Source organism: Martes martes (assembly GCF_963455335.1).
Source record: "Martes martes genome assembly, chromosome: 3".
NCBI classification, from domain to species: domain Eukaryota; kingdom Metazoa; phylum Chordata; class Mammalia; order Carnivora; family Mustelidae; genus Martes; species Martes martes.
In genome coordinates this window covers 61140727-61162653 of record NC_137890.1, presented here as the reverse complement: position 1 = coordinate 61162653, position 21927 = coordinate 61140727, and the positions used below count along the sequence as shown (strand labels likewise).

The 21927-nt window shown below is 36.5% G+C and overlaps 2 protein-coding genes across 3 annotated transcripts in view; one reads left to right on the top strand and one right to left on the bottom strand.

Annotated features, from left to right (window-relative positions):
- INTS6 (integrator complex subunit 6) overlaps nucleotides 1-5196 on the top strand; it is a 92429-nt gene extending 87233 nt beyond the window's left edge. For both annotated transcript variants that reach the window (XM_080797927.1, XM_080797928.1), the window contains one exon: nucleotides 230-5196. In XM_080797927.1, the coding sequence (XP_080654053.1) occupies nucleotides 230-323 (94 nt within the window). In that variant the 3' untranslated portion in view covers nucleotides 324-5196. The remainder of the gene's footprint in view (nucleotides 1-229) is intronic.
- Nucleotides 1833-21927, bottom strand: part of SERPINE3 (serpin family E member 3) — a gene marked incomplete at both ends in the record, with an annotated part of 30725 nt that continues 10630 nt past the window's right edge. Inside the window, 4 exons of the mRNA XM_080797932.1 lie at nucleotides 1833-1876; nucleotides 4267-4350; nucleotides 4892-4978; nucleotides 15638-15738. Coding sequence (XP_080654058.1) covers nucleotides 1833-1876; nucleotides 4267-4350; nucleotides 4892-4978; nucleotides 15638-15738 — 316 coding nt within the window. The remainder of the gene's footprint in view (nucleotides 1877-4266; nucleotides 4351-4891; nucleotides 4979-15637; nucleotides 15739-21927) is intronic.

Sequence of the window (21927 nt, the reverse complement as noted above, 5' to 3'; positions counted from 1 at the left end):
GCCTAGATTATTTGTTTCAGGAACAAACTGTAGTTCTGCACTGATAAAATAATTTGTTTATCTTCAAGTGAATTTTATATATCATTAAGTTGTTTTTTTCCATTTTCATTTTCCTTTGAAAGATCTTCCCAAGACAGTTCCTGTCTTAAAAACAAAACAAAACAAATTATACTGATCTATATCCATTAACAAGAAATTGAGAGTGCTATTACTTATTTTTTTTATACAGGTTTAAAAAACGAATGCTAATAGAACAACTGGAGAACTTCTTGGATGAAATTCATCGAAGAGCCAATCAGATCAACCATATTAATAGCAATTAAAAGAAAACAGAATGTGGCCACTTGTTTCACTATCTTCTCCAAATACAAAGTAAATACAAGACTGTTGTGATCTTGCATTCATTTTTTGACATGCATTGTTGGCTATTTGAAATACTAAGAGCAAGTCTACAGATCCTTTTTCCATCATTTTACAGTGACCTTTTCTTCATTTTGGTTTATTTTTGTAATGTGAAAAATATCACTCTAAAACACATTTTTATTTAACAAACTAAAAATATTCCTCCAAATCTCTTGCTTGTCATTGACTCTTGCGTGTCAATTTCCCTCAGGTTCTATTTTCTTAAACCAACCTTTAAAATTGTCACCTCTGTTAAGGTTGAACTTTGCCAAAAAAAAATAAAAAAGAAGTTACTTTGTAATTTTTGGGGAAAAAAGCACATACATTAAAACTAGGTAATGTTTTGTATATACAGTTATTTTGGATATATTATTGTAAGTTGTACAAATGTATTTTGAAGAATATTTAAGAAAAGCACTTTTGTTATTCCATCAATAAATGCTCTATTTTACTCTTGTGTGGTTTAGGAAATAATCACATTTAAAGTAATCATTTAAAACCATCTTAAGGATAATGGAATTTTAAAGGCCTTGCTTTTTAAGCATTGGAAAAATACACCACTTGAAGTTCATATTTGTTAAAGCTAACTGTAATTACCTGTTACATAACCTGCATTGTCTTTTTACTCTGTGTTCTTAGATTTTGTTGGCCACACCAACATACTCCCATTTCTGCCTAGATAATAGAAATGACGGTATCTGGGGCAAATAGGCAGACACTTTAAAAGCTGTTTAAAAGCAGACATCTTTAATATTGGTTTCTTTAGTCCCAACACCTTTTTCCTTTCTCACTAGGATTATGAATGGCACTAAGTTGAAGCTGTTAGTTAGGGAGTTGTAAGTTGGAGGTACATCACATACTCTGAAATGTCTAGTCTTTAGCAGCTTGATGCCATGCTTACAAAAGTCCCACAACAAATTGGGGGGTCAAAGAGGATCTCTTTGTTCTCCTCTGCTATTCTTACATATAAACTCTCCATTTTGTTTAGAGGCTAAACGGAAAGCAAACATTTCAGATGACTTTGCTCATTGTGCATTCCCCCTGAATTACCCAAGATAAGGAAAAACCAACACTGTTCACTGTCCACTCTCAGTCCAACATGACCTCACGTGTCTTCACTGAGGACGTGACCCTATGACCAGACTCACTCATTCACCTTTCATAGATCACTGCTGTGCCTTGTAGTGCTTTTGGGGTAACCAATAGAAAGGAAGGTTAAAATGCATTTAGATTAAAAGAGGGCAAAATAAATTTATAAAATTATAGTAAAATTGATGGAATTTTAGTTTCATAATATTTGAAAATCACATACCCTTATCTTTTTACACTTTAGCAGAACATTTTTAAAATTTCAAGGGTATAGCAGAATGCAGTTGTAACTTTTTATGAAGAAAAGCATAGATGAAAGTGGAGAATATGCTTGAGATCTCTTAATTTAGGGGATTTGAAACTCTCCCAATGCTGAAGACAAATCCTGTCAAGAAAAAGAGGCATTTAATGTAACGTTACATAGTATTTTCATATGCAATTCTTTAAACCTTTTTTACCTCTACAAATACCTTTAAAGCAGGATATCATTTAATAGATGGAATTGTTAAGGTGATTACCTGCAGTCACTGCTAAATTCAAGAGCTACACAAAATCCAGAATACACTGTGTGGTCTTAAATTGTCTTTATGTATATTTTGATTCTGTGATTAATAGAAGGGATTACAAGTCATTCAGATAAAAGTTCATACTTGAGAATATTTAGGAAAGGGATTCAGTCTTTCCCAATGTTTAGCAGCTTTCCTTATCAGGAAGTTCTTATTTCCATTTTAGAGATTGCTCATGAAGTAATAATCCTCTAAACCCTTCACCTTAATACATTTTTTGGGATGAACCCTAGAGGGAGTTGGGAAGAGAAAGTTTCTTCAGTCTCCTCTTTCTGTCCTTAATCTCTCTGCCATCATACTGTATAGCCTGCCTCATCCAAAACCTAGTCACAAGATTTGAAGCCATTCAAGAAACTCAAGCTTAATATCCCATCTTGAAGGTTTTTTAAATTTTAAGAAACGGGGCATATTAGTTAAATTAGTAAACTACTATAGAATTGCAAGCAAAGGGGAGGGAGGGAGTATATTTCAGGGGAATATCATGCCTCTTAGGCCCTGTAGATCACCAGTTGGCTTTAGGCTGGACAAAGGATATTCTCCAACAGTTTAATCTTGAGATTAAGATCATTCTTCTTAATGTTCCCATATGTGTCCCATTGTCAATGGATTCATTATTTGCTCTAATGAGTAAGATTTATCAGTTTGGTGTACTGAAGATTGAGACTGATTCCTATCTCTTTAATACCCCCTCTCACCAGAAGAATAGTCACTTTGCCTTGAATCATGTGGGCAGATACCTCCCAGAAAGAGTAAATAAACTCACAAGGACTATATGTAGATGTGCGACGGATTATGGAATTGGTTTTGGATTAGGCTTTTATTTTCATTGTTTATTGAGGCAGATCTGAAAACTCCTATCATTGAAATAGTGGTGTGTCCTTTACTAGTTCAAAGGTTTTACATCATTTTTATGCAGTTGAATTCCAAGAGAAATTGTTCTCTTTTAACTGTCATCAACTTTTATTGGCGATCAGCTTTTGACAATGATCTTTCTGTTCACGTTTAGCCCTGTCTCTGTTTCTTGAGGAAGTAGAACCTGTCATTTTTTTCATCTTTCATTTTTTTTTTGACATGTATCCTTTCTAAGAGAGGGCTCTCTGTTGCCTGTTCTGAGTGATGAGACAATTTCATCTAATAAATATGGGGTTGGAATGATCATGGTGAAATCCTAGGAGGATTATATTCTGTTGATGGACTTTTTCTCCCCAAATAGATTATTTCCTAGTGAATGATTATCTTCATCCTTTTTGTCACAAAAGTGTTCCTTTGATTTCTAGCACAAGTTACAGCAGTATGCAAATGATTCTCAGATAAAATGATGTTGACAGTATTTCCTTAACAATTTGTGTAAAACCTATGCGTAATTCTCATTCTAACTTTTGACTTTTTTTCTCTCCATAAATAAAAATAATGCCTGATGTTTAGTTAAAGTAGATCCACTTTTGCTTGATTTTGTTAGTCTTGTTCCATCCTATTTCTTTTTAACACATTGTTTTAACTTGCCAACAACTCTTTACTGAGAATCTCTTTTCCTTCCCAGGCTGATAAATAATTGTCGGGGGAGGGGGAACATTGAGAGGAATAATTTGAGTACTTTGTTCATTGTTGAAGCTGAAAGGACCTCTGCTTGTCCTTCTGATGTGCTAAGGCTTTGCCGGTACCATACCATCTTTGGCTTAAGACAAGATTGTATAGTGGGACTTAGAAGTACTGGGGCAAACACTTGATTTTTGTGGCATTTCAGCAAGCATGAGAAAGATGAACAAAAACTAGCATTCACTAGAATACTGGGGTTGCTGAGTCAGAAGGCTACTTGGAGATGCTAGTCCCCTGAAGGAACTATTTTGTCCTACAGAGATGAGAAAGCGAGGCAACAACTGGGGGAAAAATCAAGATTTACATTTATTTTACTTTGATGATCTTTCTAAGTCTCCCCAGAAGCAGAAGCCTGAATTTTTAAAAAACCCACGTCAACTAAAAATGAGCTGAAGGAGAAGTAAAAAACAACATGGAGGATATTAATTTCCGTTTGTAGTATGGAACACTCCCCTTTCTCAGGATACGCGACAAGAAACTGGGAAGATTGTGAAACCATAGAAACTAGCTAGAAAGAATGCTTGTTCTAGGCCACAGCGGACAAATGGGCGCTTGTTGCTAGAGAGATGCCGATATATATTTATCTGAATTCTGTCAAAAAATACTGCCCTACCTGTGTCGGGTTCTCTCAGGAAAAAGAAGAATGGCCGATCTGCTTTAAAAAAAGGAATCCGAGACCTTTTCAGTAACAACAGAGCTGCAGGAGAGAGAAAGAATAGAAGAATCCCATTGCATTTTCTATTCATTTGAGGAAAGTCACTGAAAATTGGATATGAAGTCAGTTATATCCCTTGATTTTTGAAGAAATAAAAACATCCTAATGATAACATTTCATTATGCTGGGGGTACAAATGGGCAAATTAAGATGATGTCAGAAAATTAAGGGAAATTAATGGGAAAATTAAGAAGACATTTAGCCAATCCTGTGTCCCATTTTCAAAGTACTCCATGGAATAAATTCCTTACTAAAGGTAATTTTCAGAATGACTTCAGTCCTTATTGATGGGGATGATGGGACAAATCCTTTTCAAAATGGATTTCTCTTCTCCCATCATTTTTCAAACCCTTGCTCTGTATTAACATTTCTTTTTTTTTTTTTTAAATGCTATGCCACATCTGGACTTGGGGTTTTTCAGTGGGAAGGTTTAGAAATGTGAAGATTGAACTGGATAAATGTGACTAAGGCAGATAAGGGCAAGCAGTGTGACTGAGTGCTGCTGCCCCCTTTCTGAACATACCTGCGGCTGTTGATGCCTCGGTGCCTTCCTCTGAAACCTCAATCTTGGCTTTGTGGACTGCTTCAGAAACATAAAAGTCATCTTGGCCTAATCCCGGGAAATAAAAATGTGAATTGCTTATTTCCATCTTTAATGCATTTAGCTTAAGGATTTGAGTGTATTTTTAAAGAATGTACTTAACTTAATTACAGTGTCATGCTGCTTACTATAGCTAGGGAGAGATTTGTCTGGAAAATTCTTAAGCTGCAATATTTTATGTGACTTTTAAGACCTCAGATTTGGTGAATTTAATAAATAATCCCTCCCAAATTAATATATAGAGCTGTGCCCTGTTTTTAAAATAGTTTTCGAAAATAATTTCTAGTTAATATTGAAATCTTTCCTTCAGCTAGTACTTTTTAAACTTTGTATAAGAATTGCCAGAGTATGTGTTAAAGTGGATCCTGGCGTCCAAGAATCTGCATTTTCAGCCAGCCTCTGAGATGATTTCCCTTCAATGTTTTCTTGGACTGTGTTTTAAGAGCCACCTTTAAATGACAGTCACAGGTTTGTACAATGGATCTTAAAAGTCATAACTCAATATATTAAAAATGTGTCTAAAAGCTGCATGACTACATTCAGTATACTGAGTGTACAGAATACACTCAGTATACTGAATGTAGTCATGCAGTAATTTGCCCCATGGTCTAGAATCTGCAAAGATAATAGGCTAGGACTGTAATAGTTGTGTGCTAACAGTTTTGAAGAAGCTTCGCAAACAGGGATATGAATGATTAAGTTAGAGAAATTGATAGCTTTTTGTAAGTTAACCATTAAGCATTTTTAAACAACTCCCCACAGTGATGTTGTATTTGACATAATGAAGGTATATAAGAATGTTTAGAACTAGCAGAAACTTTGGTTATTACCTACCCTTTCATTTGAGAATGCGCTGTTAAGTGATCTGAGGTCACACACGTGATAAGAAGTAGAAATTGGGCATTTGCAGGTTTTCTGACAGTGCAGCACCCATTTCCACTCCACCCCGCCACAAAAAAATACCACCTTGCAAGAAATATTCTAGTCAACTCCAGCGTGCCACTGGAAAGGGATCTGTGGCATGAGTCTTAAAATAATCATTTCAATCTACATGTTGTATTTTGAGACAGCTTCTTTGTTTCATCTTAGACTAATTAAATTGTTTTGCATTTTTCATGCACATACAAGGAGATGCAAATGAATGTCGTGAGAGAATAAAACCAGCCGAGTATAGGATATGCAGCAATTCATCCATCTTCTAAATAAGGTATACACAGGAAATTGTGAGTTGACTATATTTGTTGTAAGAAACAGTTATTTTCCAGCATCATTGAAGGGGACCAGACAAAGGCCAGAGGAAGGGAAAAATCAATGGAAGCATTCACCTGGTATCATTTGTCCTAAAACCAGTGAAGAATCTGATTGATTTTAGCAGTTGGTCTTCTTCTGTAGGATCTTTCAGAAAAGAAATTTCTCTCTAATTCATAGTTTCTTTCACTAGCTCATTGAGCAAACAAATGCAGTGTCAAAATTAGAATTTTGTGGCTAAATAATGATTCTTTGATGCTCATGAGGTTTTACTTACCTGTGACCTCATTATAGTGTTGTGGTACCTGAACATTTCAAATCAGTGTCCGTGAAGTCAACAGAGGTTCACTATGAGACTCTACCAACTAAGATACAGTAAATGTGGTTGTGATAGAGTCCAGGCCCCTTGACACAATGTGAAAAATAGGACCAATTGGTATGAATGAGTCTTTAGTTAGATAGGCTTGGCTATTACAATTTCTTGAGTTTCTATTAAATAGCATAGCTTTTCTCCATCACACTAGGAGTGGTCCAATAGTTGACAGTTACATGTTTGCACAGACACTGAGCCAAGACCCACGGCCTGTCTTGCCCCAGCATCCACACCTCTCTTAAATTTTATCTCTAGGAAGCGTTAAACATTTCAGATCATAAACATTTGTGATCAAAATAAGAATTCAGGAGTCATTGTAGGTTTGTGTTTCTCTTCTTGCATGATCTTGTATGACAGATCTCTATTTGCTTACTTTTGTCAAGTAGCTATTGAAATGTTATGCAACTAATGAAAGCAATGCAAAAGAATCCAGACACAAAGGCATTCTCCCGCTTTGCATTCATCTTCTTGAGTGCTCATGGCTATTTAGTGCCATTGAGGGTCATGCAACATGTTTTCCCCAAATTTGTTCCCAAGATTTTTTATAGATGCTATGCTATTAAAAGGGATCCATGATTAATTAAAACAGGGAATGCAGGTTGAATAGTTTTGTGTTTTTATTTTTAGCAGTGAACTTCTTAGAGCTGCTTATTTGCTGATGTTTGTAGTGAATCTCTGCAGGAGAACTATAATATGTAATGTTTAGCCACGGAATGACCTGCATCATCTCCTGTCTCTAGATTTACCAGATTAGTGTTCTGGAAAACTGTAGCCCATCCTAAACCCATTTACTCCTATATTACATTTCAATATCCAAAGCCAAGTGTTTTAAGATTCTTCTTACTCTCCTTCCTGGCATACTCTCCACTCTTCTATACTATCTACAAGTATTCATGTCAACCTTTCTTTTTAGATTATTAGCTCCTAGAAGGCAGAAGCTGTTTTATTAATTTTAAATATTTTTTACTTCACCTAACTAACCTAATAATGCTTGGTACATAACTGTGTTCAGTAATTGTTGGATGAATGAATGATAGACACTCCTCACGTACATTTGTTTCATTTCCCCATAAAAACAGCTGCCTTAATGTTCTCTAATCGGATGTCACTTGTAAGGAAGTGTTGGTTGGTATCTATAGAATCATAGGGGTAAACCACAGAATGGGTCTTAGGCAAGTTTCATCCAAATGATTGTTTCAGTGCCTCTTTCCCCTTTGTTAGTGGAGACCATCATTTTTTTGTGTGTGGTTGATCATACTCTCAAAGGATTTAAGAGTCTTCATAACGACACTGTGTAAACACAAGAATTGCAAAATGTAAATCGATGTCCCAACATTGGAACCTCAGATTTTCAAAATGTAGGATAAACATCATTTTCTGTGTCATTTGTCCTTCCAATTATTACTATTTACTATTGGCAAATTTAGTGGCATTAAAACATTTATTGCCAGAATTTGCTTCTAGTTTATCTTTCTCATCTTCTTATCACTTAGTTGTAACAGGTGGAATGTGTCATATAACACCCAGCCCCGGATACATAGAGAGAGTGCTAAAAAGAATTTGAAATGGCCTCTGAAGCCAGGCTCTGAAGTCAGTTGCTTTCTCTATTCTTCTCAAACCCACTTCTCCCTGCCACCCAGCTTTTTGAGATATAATTGATATAACATTGTATAAGTTTAAGGTATATAATGTGATGATTTCATATATGTATATATTGCAAAATGATCATCACAGTAAAGTTAGTTAACACCTCCATCACCTCACATAATTACAATTTTTGTGAGTATTGTAAAATCTATTGTCTTCACAACTTTCAAATATATAATACAGCATTGTTAACTATAGTCACCATGCTCTATATTACATCCCTAGAATTATAACTGGAAGTTTGTACCCTTTGACCACCTTCACCCAACCCCCCAACTCCTACCCATCCCTGCCGCAGGGATGGGAAACTCTGTGTTTCTGTGACTTTGATTTTTTTTAGAATCCACATGTGAGATCATACAGTGTCTTTCTCTCTGATTTATTTCACTTAGCATAATGCCCTCAAGGTTTTTCTAGGTTGTTGCAAATAGCAGAATTTCCTTCTTTTTTATGGCTAATAATATTCCATCAAAATATATATACCAAAGCTTCTCTATCCATTCATCTGCTGATGGACACTTAGATTTTTCCCCTTATCTTGGCTATTGTACATAATGCTGCTATCAACATGGGGTGGAGTTATTTCTTTGATAGTGATTTAAGTTCCATTGGGCACATATTCAGAAGTAGAATTGCTGGATAATGTGGTAGTTCTACTTTTATTTTTTGAGAAACCTCCATAAGACTTTCCATAATGGTTGGACTGATTTAAATTCCTGTGAACATTGTACAAAGTTCCTTTTCTCCACATCCTTGCCAGCATTTGTTATCTCTTGTCTTTTTGATAATAGCCATTCTAAGAGGTATGAGGTAATAGCTCACTGTGGTTTTGATTTGCATTTCCCTGATGATTAGTGATAATCAGCACATTCTCATGTACCTGTTAGTTATTTGAATATCTTTTTTGGAAAAATGTTTATTCAGATCCCTTTTCCATTTAAAAATCAGATTGTTATTATTATTTGCAATTAGGTTGTATGAGTTCCTTATATATTTTGGATATTAATCCCTTAGGTATGTGGTTTTACAGAAATTTTCTCCCATTCTGCAGGTTTCCTTTCCATTTTGTTATTTCTTTTGATATGAATACACATTTAGTTTGATGTAGTCCCACTTGTTTCTTTTTACTTTTGTTGCTAACACTTTTGGTGTCAGATCCAAAAAATCATTGCCAAGACCAATTTCAAGGAGTTTTTCTCCAATGGTTTCTTCTAAGAGTTTTATGGCTTCAGCTATTTTAAGTCTTTAATCCATTTTGAGTTAATTTTTGTGAGTATTGTAAGATATGGGTCCAGTTTCATTCTTTTGCATGTGAATATCCAGTTTTCCTAGCACCATTCATTGAAAAGACTATCTTTTCCCTATGGAGTATTATTGGCTTCTTTGTTGAATATTAGTTGACTATATGCACAGATTTAGCTCTGGGGTCTTGATTCTACCCCATTTGTCTTCATGTCTCTTTTTATGCCAGTACCATACTGTTTTGATTACTATAGATTTATAATAGAGTTTGAGCTCAGGAAGTGTGATGCCTCCAGCTTTGTTCTTTCTCAGGATTGCTTTGGCTATTTGGGATCTTTTGTGGTTCCACACTAATTTTAGAATTTTTTTTTTCTATTTCTGTGGAAAATGCTGTTGGAATTTTGATAGGGAGTGCATTGAATCTGAAGATTGGTTTCGGTAGTACAGACACTTTAACAATAATAATTCTCCCAATCCACGAACAGAGGATGTTTTCCCATTTATGTGTGTCCTTTTCAATTTCTTTCACGAGTGTGTTAATAGTTTTCAATGTAGAGATATTTCACCTCACTTGGTTGAATTTATTCCCAAGTATTTTATTGTTTCTGATGCAACTGTAAGTGGAATTGTTTTCTTTATTTCTTTTTCAGGTAGTTTGTTGTTAGTGTAAAGAAATACAATGCATATTTGTATTTCATTTTTTATCCTACAACTTTACTGAATTCGTTGATTAGTTGTAATTATGTACCACTATTACAATATTAGAGAATCTAATTTTGACTATATACTTACCATTATTAGTGATTTTTACATTTTCATAAATTTTTATAGTGTTAATTAGCATCCTTATTTCAGCTTTAAAACTGTCCTTTAGCATATCTTGTAAGGCAGGTTTAGTGGTGATAAATTTCCTTAGCTTTTTTTGGTTTGGAAAAGATTTATCTCTGCTTCACTTGAGGAACAACTTTGCCAGGTATAGTATTCCTGATTGACAATTTTTTTTCTTTCAAAATTTTGTATATGTCATTCCACTCTATCCTGGCCTGCAGTTTCTGTTGAGAAATCCATTGATCATCTTATGTGGGTTCCCTTGTTAGGTAGCTTGTTTCTACTTTCTTGCTGCTTTTAAAATTCTTTGTCTTTGACTTCTGACAATTTAATTGTAATGTGTCTTGGTGTAGCCCTTTTTGGGTTCAACCTATTAGGATTCATTGGGCCTCGTCAATCTGCAAGCCCTTTTCTCTACCCATTTTTGGGATGTTTTTGGACATTATTGCTTTAAGTAGACTTTCCCTTTTTTCTCTTTCATCTTTTGGGATTCCCATAACGAGTATATTTTTTCTTTTGTGAAGTCCCCAATTTCCATGGGCTTTCTTTACCCTTTCATTCTTTTTTTCTTTTTGTTCCTCTGACTAGATAATTTCAAATGATTTATCTTCTGGTTGATGGTTTACTCTGTTTGGCTGAGTCTTGTTGAAGCTCTCTACTGAATTCTTCTGTGCAGTAATTTTATTCTTTAGCTTTAGGATCTCTGTTTGTTTGGGTTTCTTGGTTTTGTTTTGTTTGAGGTTTCTATTTCTTTCTTGAACTTTTTATTTTGTGCATGGTTTTCCTAATATTGTTAGTTGTCTCTGTGCTCTTGTAGTCTGCTGAATTTCTTCAAGAGGATTGTTCTGAATTTTTTGTCAGACAGTTCAAACATCTCCACATTTTTAGGGTAGCTATTGGAGCTTTATTAATTTCTTTGAATGGTATATTTTTCTCATTTTTCATGGTCCTTGCTTCTTTGTATTGGTATCTGTGCATTTCAGTAAGGGGTCTCCTTTTCCAGGCTTTACAGGTTTGCTTTGGTAAGGAAAGATATTTACCAATCAGCTGGTAGAATTTGTGGGCAGGTTGGGGCTTACTGTCATCATCTCTGTGTGGGCAAAACATCTACATATGCTTTGAGTTTGCAGGGGGCTGCTGCTGCCTGAGTTCTGTGGCTGGGTGGGACTGCTGGTTGGGTTTGTATTCAAGCAGTGCTGCTGGGTGGGCTTGCTGTTCAGGTGGCACTTCTGGCTATGTCAGAGTTAGTGGCTCAATCCTTTCACAGTCAGGTTGAGTCCCTAAGTCTACAATCAACTCTTGGTCAATGAAGTTGTAGCTGTGTTTCCTGACAGTGTCGTGCCACTGGTTGGACACCATAATTGGGTAACTGTGAGAGGGACTCTACAATCTTTCCTGGTCAGGTGGTCTTATGCTTTGCTTCCCAACTGGATGGTGCTGCTGGTTGGGCTCCATGTTCAGGTGGGGCTTCCAACTGTGCCCTGAAGTTGGGTGGGCTACAAGCTGGGCTCTGTGACTTAGTAGCACTGTGGGTTGGGCTACAAGGCTCCCCAAGGTCATTCTTCAGACTCCCTGGTTATGTGGAGGTAGGGGATATGCTCAACAGTTGGGAAGGACTGCTGGCCAGGCTCTCTGCCCAAGCAGAGCTGTAGGATGGGCTTCTCAACTAGCTGGTTCTCTTGTCAGGCTTCCTTGATGGATGGGACTTGAAACTGCATAGCAGTTGAGTAGGGCTGTGAATTTGCTTTCCTGCAAGGTAGAGTGGTAGTATGGTCCATTGACTAGGGAGTCAAATCAGGCAGAATTGCCAACCGTGCTTTCTGGCCAGTTGGGACTACCAGCCTGGCCTTGCAGATGGGCATTCCTGATGGCTGGAGTCTTTGCTTGGGTACTGCTACAGGCAGGAATATGGTCTGCCAAAGTTTGAATGCTGGCTAGTGTAAGCCTTGCCTCCCACATTCTCCTTCTCTATCTGATTCCTAAGTCTTCCCCAGGAGGCAAGACTTGAATGGATTTTCCAGAAAGTGTCCTGCAACACTGGAAGAGTTGGATGTCCACCTTGGTTTTCTTTTCTCATTGGAGAAATTATAGTGGGCCTGAGAGGGCACTCTTGGTGAGTGCTGTGCCCGCCTGGAGGAGGAGTGATACAGACCAAGTGTAGCTGCTCCTTTTACCATTATAATGTGGTCTTCTCAGTCTCTGTGGTTCAGAGTGGTGCTTCAGCTTCACATCTGGGTTCTGGGATTTCCACAGTGGTGACTTGTCTATGGACGGCAGCTAGTTGGTCTTCTTAGGAGGGGGACTGAAGTTGGAAATGATCTATCTCATCATCTTGATGCCCTATTGCAGTTCTGATCAGTCATCTGGCATGGCAGAAGTTAACTTCAGTATGTAACCAAACAACTATGAGTGGTTTCTCATTTAAGTTGTAGTAACATGGAGCTTGTAGTTCTCACTGAGCAGAGATTGGAAACTAATTATTCACTTATAAAAGTCAAGAAAAATGTTTCTTTGAAGTTTTAAATTTATGCAAAAGTAGTATTTCTTGGATTAGAAAGCATGGGTTTGTATCAAAGCCTGCTGATCCTTTTGATTGCTTAAGAAGTATATATCCAGCTGGTACCTTTTGTGTAAGTGAAACTGGAATTACTCTTAAAAGCTTTATAACATGTAGTGTCAAGGACGTCTAGGGAGAAAAATTATAACCTGGGCTCAGCTGGGCCTTGAGATGATACTGAACAAGTTTTTTTGCAGGCAACAGGAAAGGATTTGATGCCATGAAGGAAGAGACAAGTCACATTTAAATGGGGAAGGAGAACTTAAATGGGGAAGGAGAATTTAAGTAAAATGATTCTGGGCACTGGAACCAAATAGAAAGAAAAGGCCAAATATTCCCTGTGGTTTGAGCTTCTACCAATAGCACAAAACTGCTTCATAACCTCATTAATTATAAGAAGGGAGACCAGCATTTTCTGATGACTTACTTTCTGGCAAACTCTCTGCTGATGCTTTGCTATATGTTAAAGAATTTTATTTCCATAAGTAAGACGTGAAGTGGGTGGTAGCCATCTCATTTTAGGAATGACGAAACTATTTGTTAGAAAGATTCAGTCAGCGTGTCTTTATAACTAAGTCAATAGCTCACTTAAGCAATGAAGTGACTAGTCTCTTGATTATGTTTAAAGAAGGGTATTGGAAAGCAATACTGTAGTTGGCAAACTTTATCTGTAAAGGCCAAGATATTAAATATTTTAGCAGTTTCAGACCATATGCTGTCTGTTGCAACTGCCTAATTCTGCCATTGTAGCAGGAAAGCAGCCATAGATGGTCTGTAAATAAATGGGAGCGGCTGTTTCATTAAAACTTTATTTATAAAAACAGGGATTGGATCATTGTTTGGTGAGCCCGTGTTAGAGGAACAAAACTTTATGGGAGAAGATAAGGCTGATGTGTTTTATTAGTAAGAGACATTAATTTAAGCTTCACACTTGGCACATGCTAACTGCTTGGTAATTATTTAACAAGTTAGATCCATGGGCCTGTATTTCTGCTGGTTTGAACAAATCTACATAGACTTTAACTGCATCATAAAAAAAGCATGAAAAATTGTTCTTTCTAAACTAGATTGCTTGTTATATCTTGTCAAGAGAGCTTATGGGCCTTGGAAGTCTTTATCAGTAGGGGAGCTGCATGATGATGTGGGTGGGTTAAGCACAGCCCTATTTGAGGACATAGGATTAATGGTACTTTGAGATGTACTTCTAGGACATAAAGGCAGAGAGATTAAGAACTATGAAGAAAAAAATCAGTGAGTCACAGTGATCAATTGAATGTATTGGTGTGGAAGAAAAGGTTAAGAATGGTCCCAAAGTTTTGAACTAGAACGATCAAAGGAAGAATGGTATCATCATCAACAAAAGGAATGCCCTAACTAGTTTTGGAGTCACAAAAAGAACTGTGATTGGATTTTGCACATTATTAAAGATAGAGTACACTCAAGTTCATTATCCCTTCCCCTTCCCCTTCCCTTGACCTCTGATCCTTTCACTCTAGGCTTTCTCTTTTCCCTACAGTGTCAGATTATGCCTGTGTCACCAGGGAAAATTCCTGGTTGTGTCATTCAACTAAGTCAACAATATTTATTGGCTATCCATTGTGCACCAAGCATTGTTGGGGGCACTATGCCCAAACTTGACTATTGCTTTGCTTATCTCTTTGCATGTTTAGGTAATGAGTACAGTGCTGGTGGGTTTTAAAAATTCTAGAATAGATCCTTCCTCCTGTGCTTTATTTGATAAGTAACTGCCATTTAGTTTGTCTAGTTACATCTAACACACAAGCCAAGACTGCTTTTATGGACCAAATTCCTGTGTGTGTTTGTGTGTGTTTATGTGTGTGATCACTTAATAAGATTTTGAGCAAGCTTTAGAAAACTCTGTGTGATGAGGTTCTAGCATTTAAAATGGAGATTCTGAAGCTCATCAGGCAAAGAAAGTATTAAGGCCAATGAAAATACCTGCTACAGCATCATCTTCATACAAATAATTTATTACTATCCAGAGCGGAAACAAACCAGAGCCTTTGGAGTTAGCAATTAGTTTACCTAATGGCTTCTGAGAAGATTCTGGAACATGAGGTTTTGGCATTCCATTCTTTTTTAATATTTGATGTAAGTTCCCTGTCACATCATAAGCAAATACAGCTCCTATTGATTAGTAGCAGCACATCTACTAGGGGCAAAGAAATTTAATAGGAACTTGGGAAAGGAGAACACTTTAGGGCAAGATTACAGGGACGTGAGTAATTTGAAGAAAGGAAGTTGGATGGATGAGGGAGTTTCAAGATTAGTTTATGAGAAGAGGGCAGAAATGGCACAAGGAGGGCAGGAGAGGGAAGAGGTAGAAACAAAGGGCAACTGTGAGGCTAGCATGACAGTGGGAGGCCAGAATGAAGAGTTCTGTTACTGCACCGCTGTCTCTGGCATGCTCCGAGTCATGACAGGCAGAAGGAGGGTGAGTTGTATTGTGTTCTATGGCCATTGACCTCACTCTGAAGGTGGTCTCCAAAAACAGGGCTTAGAGGTCTCAAGAAACACTCCTCTCCCACAAAGTCCAACCCAAATTTGGCTGTTATCTGGAGCAATAGAATATGTTTATATGTCTTATATGTTTATATAAGAATTTATATAAAGCAAAACTTTCTTTCCTCTTTTAAATAATGTTAACTCTGACTGTACCATTGAAGCCTTGGTAGATGAAAATCCCTTAATCAAAGTATGACAAAGCTGCCCCCAAGCACAATGCCAAAAATTTTGAAAGAAGAAATGTTACCTGAAATTCCTTTCAAGTTAGCTTTGAGTGGATCAAAAAGATCAGTGACTCCCCAAGAATTTAAAATGCTTTTTAAATTGAAATGGTTTTGGATCCTGAATCTAAAAAACAAAAACAAACCATCAACTTTCATTTAAAAATCTCATTCAAAATATTTTCATACACACCGCATGACTGCCAAACTCCCTAACTTGGAAGTCAGGGATGTCCAGCCTCATTTTCAGCTTTATTTTTCACTGTTCCTTCTCATAAACCCTACCCGCTGACCACTCTGACCACACGGGGCTCTCTTCCACCTCTATACCTTTGCTTTTGCTGTTCCTTCCACCCCATCTCCTTTGATGGCCTTTGAGTTACCTCCATTTCCTCTAAACTCCATTCAGTTGTTACCCCCTCCTCTCTTCTCCAGCTGTTTTGTGTCCTTTGGTTGCTAAGTCCCCATTAACACTTTGTTTGTTCTGCTCTTTTGGTGTATGGACTATTCTCCTTCCTATTACTGTTATTTATGATATTATGAACTACTTGAAAGAGAGGATATCCCAGTCAATTCTTTATTTCCTAATAGTAACTAATTAATGAGTGCTTACAATGTACTAGATACTATGACAAGTGTTTTATGTAGATTATCTAATTTCATCTTCACGTAACTATGTTATTATTATCCTCATTTTACAGATGAGAAAACTGAAGCCTAAAGAGATTAAGACACTTGCCCAAGATGATGTAATGAATACGTGGTGGAACTCAACTCAAAGCAAGGCTGTCTGCATGCAGAGCCTGTGCTCTTGGCATCTACCCTTTGCTATCTCCCATGTCGTGAGGCATCTCACATAGTAGGTGCAGAAAAGAAGCTGTTGATTAACAATTAATAGAGTATGTCATTGAATAAGTTCATATTTGATAAGTCATATTTTTGTGTTTGCTCTGTTTGCTGTGTGTCTTTGATGCACAGGAGGGAAGAAATGCAAGTAAAAATTTTGGTTTTCCTAATAAGTCCTGAGAGCAGGAAGAATCAACACACCAACTTTGTAATATTTCTCCAAGGGCAAAGCATTTAAAATTTTACTGTTGAAGGATCCTTTTAAAGGATTGCTCATGTTATTTTTCTTTGAAAATAAAAAAACATTGAAATAGAATTTAGATGATCTTTTTCTACAAACTATGCAGAACTTGTAGGAAAGTAAAAATACTGGACAAGACCATTTAATATCAAAGATCTTCATTGCCATACAAGACAAGGTGACCAATATTTTAAACGGAAGTATCGTATTTTCTCATAAATATATGTTTTGGATCTTTAGAATAGTTTCCCAAAATGGTACACATGTTTCCTCCAACTATGCTAACATTCTCAAAAAAATTTTGATCACCTCTTCTGAAATTTTCTTAAATACTTAAAATACATCCATTTTGAAAACTCTCAATGCTGAAACATATTGGTTAAGAGCATGAATTTGGGAGTCCAATGCCAGGGTTTGAATCTTGGCACAGCCTCTTACTGGCTGAGGGAACTGGGGCAAGTTACTTTACTTCTCTTTGCCTCCATTTCCTTATTTGTGAAATGAGCATAATAGTAGTGTTTAGTTATTAGATTTGTGAAGATTAAGTGAAGTAATTCTTGTAAAGTGTTCAACAATGCCCAACATAGCTCATGCACTTTTTTGTTCTCACTGTGGTTTTAGTGTTTCTCAGGGATTTTGAGAAAAAGCTCGGGGATGTTTGAAGCCAAATACAGTGATTATGGTAGGTGATAAAACTGGGTAGTATCATTTTTAGTAACTAAAGATTATAGTAAAAGTGAGGTATGACCATAAAAGGTGAGAGTGATTTTTTTTTTTCTTGTATGGCTATGAAGGTCAGCCCAGAAGAAATGCTACAAAAATATCTTGAGTAAAAAAAATTGCCCTTTACCAAATCCAGACAATGATACCATGAGAAAAGAAAACTACACACTAATACCCCTTATGAATATAGACACAAAATCCTCAACCAAATATTAGTGAATTGTGAATTGAATCCAGCAAAATATAAATCCCACCATGACCAAGTGGGATTTATCCCAGGAATGCAAGGTGTGTTCAACATATGAAAATCAGTGTAAAACACCAGATTAACAAAATAAAGGACAAAGGCCACATGATCATCTCAATAAATGTAGAAAACCATGTGGAAAAAAAATCCAATACCCTTTCATGAAAACAAAAATTACTCAATAAACTTGAGACAGAAGGGAAAATTTTCTGTCTGCAAAAGGGCCTCTACAGAAAACCTACAGCTAACATCATACTTAATGGTGAAGACTGAATGCTTTCTGCCTAAGATCAGATATAAGAGAAAGATGTCCACTATTTCTATTTAACATTGTCCTGAAGGGCATGGAGGGCAATTATGCAAGAAAAAGAAATAAAATGCATCCAGATTAGAAAAAAAGAAGTACACCTATCTCTACTCACAAATGACTTGATCTTGTATATATATAATCTTAAGGAATACATACACAGAGTGAAAAAATTCTTAGAATAAATGAGTTAATCAGGGTGGCAGGATATGAGACCAGGGTACAAAAGTCAACCTTTTTTTATACTATCAATGAATAATCTGCAAATAAAATTCCATTTATAATAGCATCAAAAGGAATAAAATACTTAGAAATACTTTTAACAAAAGAAATACAAAACTTGTAAACTGAAAAGTAAAAAAAAACATAATTGAAGGAACCTAAGGAGCACATAAATAAAATGAAAAGAGTCCTGTGTTCACAGATTGGAATAGTTAATATTGTTAGCAGTATTCCCAAATTGATGTACACATTAAACACAATCATCATCAAAATCTCAGCTGCCTTTTTTGCAGAAACTGATGAGCTGATCCTAAAATTCATATGAAAATGTATGGGACTCAGACTAGCCAAAACAATCTTGAAAAAAGAAGAACTAAGTCGAAGGGCTAACACTTCCTGAATTCTAAACATTATAGTAATCAAGATGGTGTCATACTGGCTAAAGTATAGACATTTGTGCCTATAGAATAGAACTGAAACTAAATCCATTGAAATAAACCCATTAACTTACAGTCAATTAATTTAAACAAAGGTACCCCAAAAATTCAATGGGAGAAAGAATAGTCTTCTCAATTAATGGTGCTGGGACAACTGGATAACCACATGGTAAGAATGAAACTGGACCTCTACCTCATAATACATACAAAAATTAATTTAAAATACAAGAGCTAAAACTAAAAATTCCTAGAAAAACATAGACATAGATCTTTGTAACCTGGGTTAGGCAATGGTTTCTTAGAAATGACATCAAACAAGCACAAGAAATAAAAGAAAAAATAAATTAACTGAACCTCATTAAAATGAAAAACTCTTCTGCTTCAAAGGACACCATCAAGAAAGTGAAAAGACAACCCACAAAATGGGAGAAAATATTTGCAAATTATAAATATAATGAGGGACTAGCATCCAGAATATATAAAGCACTATAACAAGTCAGCAGTAATGACAACCAATTTAGAAGTGGAGAAGAAATTCAAATAGCTATTTCTTCAAAAAAGATGTGTAAATGGCCAGAAAGTACATGAAAATATGCTTAACATCATCGGTTATTAGGGAAATGCAAATGAAAGTCACCATGGAAACCACCTCACACCAACCAGGATGGCTACAAGAAAAAATGGGGGTTTTCTTCTCCTATAGCTGTTGTTACACACTGTTGTGAGGTTAGACAGGTTGCAGCCATCTTGCCTCCAACCTGAGCGAGAAGCCAAAAAACACAGAGAAGGACATTGCTGGAGGGCAAGGGGGTTGGTGAATCCTACCAATGTAACTAATGTAACTAAGAATAACTATGTAGTTTCTGAATGTAAACACTATAACATCTCTACTTTTTAATCCTTCCCTCCATTCAGAGGGACTTAAAAAAAAAAAAGGTAGTAAAATATACACCACATAGAATTTTACCATTTTAAGGACGTTATTCAGTAGCATGAAGTATATTCACATTGCTCTCCAACCACCACTATCCACTCTGGAAACTTTCATCAAACCAAACTGAAACTCTGTACCACCACACATCCCACATGAAGAGGGACTTATCAAAAAAGATGGACGATAACAAGTGTTGACAAGGGTATGGAGAAACTGGAACCTCATAGATTGCTGGTGGGAATGTAAAGTGGTATAGCCCCTTGGAAAACTGGTAGGTCCTCAAGGTGTAAAATGTAGAGTTAACACAAGACTCAGTATTTCCATTCCTAGGTATATAACCAAGAAACCTGAAAACCTATACCCACACAAAAATGTACACATCAATGTATTTCAGAAGCCAAAAAGTAAAAACATGCCAAAAAGTTTCCTGGCATTTACATGTCTATAGACCAATGAATGGATAAAGCAAAATGTAGAATATCCATATGATAGGAAATTATTCCACCATAAAAAAGAATGAAGTACTGATGTATCACTGTGACAAGGATGAACCTTGAAAACTTTATGCTCAGTGAGAGCAGCCAGATGTAGAAGGCTACATGTTGTGCAATTTCATTTATATGAAATGTATGGTACAGACAAGTCCATTGAGAACGGAAGTAGATTAGTGGTTGCCTAGGACACTAGTGAGGAGAAGGAATGTGGAGGGACTACTAATGGGCACAGAGTTTCCTTTAGAGGTGATGAAAATGTTCTGAAATTAAATAGTGCTGATGGTTGCACAACTTTGCCAGTATACTAAAAACCTCTGAATTGTATGCTTTAAAAGAATGAATTTTATGGTTAGGTGAATTATATCTTAATTTGTTAAAAAAGAAAGAGGGTGCCTGCGTGGCTCAGTGGGTTAAGCCTCTGCCTTCGGCTCAGGTCATGATCTCAGGGTCCTGGGATCGAGCACCTCTTCCAGCTCTCTGCTCAGCAGGGAGCATGGTTCTCCCTTTCCCCTTCTGTTGCCTCTCTGCCTGCTTGTGATCTCTCTCTCTGTCAAATAAATAAATAAATAAACCTTAAAAGAAAAAAAAAGAAAATGCCCATAGAAAAGCATAATCCACACATGACGATGATTAGTAGCCCTTTGAAAGGAAGGCAAAACTTCTGAATATATAAGATCTGGTGGATTTTTAAAATACTTACAAGAAACAAAGAGAAAAAGAGACACATACAAAAAAACTCAGACTCTTAAATACAGAGGAAAAAAGTGGTGGTTGCCAGAGGGGAGGTGGGTGGAGGGTGGGTGAAATAGGTGATGGGGATTAAAAGTACATTTATCATGATGAACACTGAATAATGTATAGAATTTGTGATTCATTGCACTGTACACCTGAAACTGTAACACCGTATGTTAATTATATTCAGTAAAAAAACACTATGTCACTTCTATTGTCAGAAAAGAAATGCTCATGTTTAGCTTCCTACTATGTCGATCTAACAGCCAAATGTCTTACTCATTAAACAAATATATATTTGACATTATTAGTCTTTTTTGTGGGGCATTACATTATTATGGATATAAATGACCTTTGTTAGCACTTGTTGGCTTTCTTGATTATTCTTTTGGTTAACTAATATCCCTAATGAAGACTAATTGTCCCTATATATTTTATTTTATTTCTTCATAAATAAAATATTACTTTGGAAGCTAGACATCATCATTCATCCAGAATCTACTAATACACTGTTTGGGGATGTCTAACCCCAAGGCACACCTCAATGCCACACGATTTTTGTATTGCTACCCACAGGGTGCAGAAGTTTTTGCTCTTGCTACATGAAAAATGCAGGCTGGCTATAAAGCAGATCATGTTAAATGATGAATCAATGATCTGCAGAACTAGATAAGTTCTTGTCCAAAACATGACTTGTGTCTACCATGGTCCAACGTTTTGTACCCAAATTTAGACCTAAAACCTCGTTTTAATTCTTTCTCTATGTATTCCCTCAAGGGTTTGAAGCTGTTTCTTTACTTGGTGAATTTTGCTTGTGAAATAGCCTCATTTTCCTAAAGCCTTCTGGATGGCAGACTCCATAGTCTAAGGGAGATAAAAAAGAAATCTATCAGGACAAGGTCAAGTGTTGATTCATACTGTGTGTTGTTATGATCTCTGCAGCCCCATCCTGTCCCTGTCTTTGGGGTGTTTCAGATAATTCTGAAGGTGGAATCAGACAGTGGAGGCCTCTCTAAGGAGCTGGGAATCTTGCTGGGGCTTATTCCTCACAGCAGCCGCTCCAGGATGAGGGCAGCCATCTGTCCCCTCATTCTGAAGAGACTGACAGATTCCTGCACCGGGTTGCGCTCTCT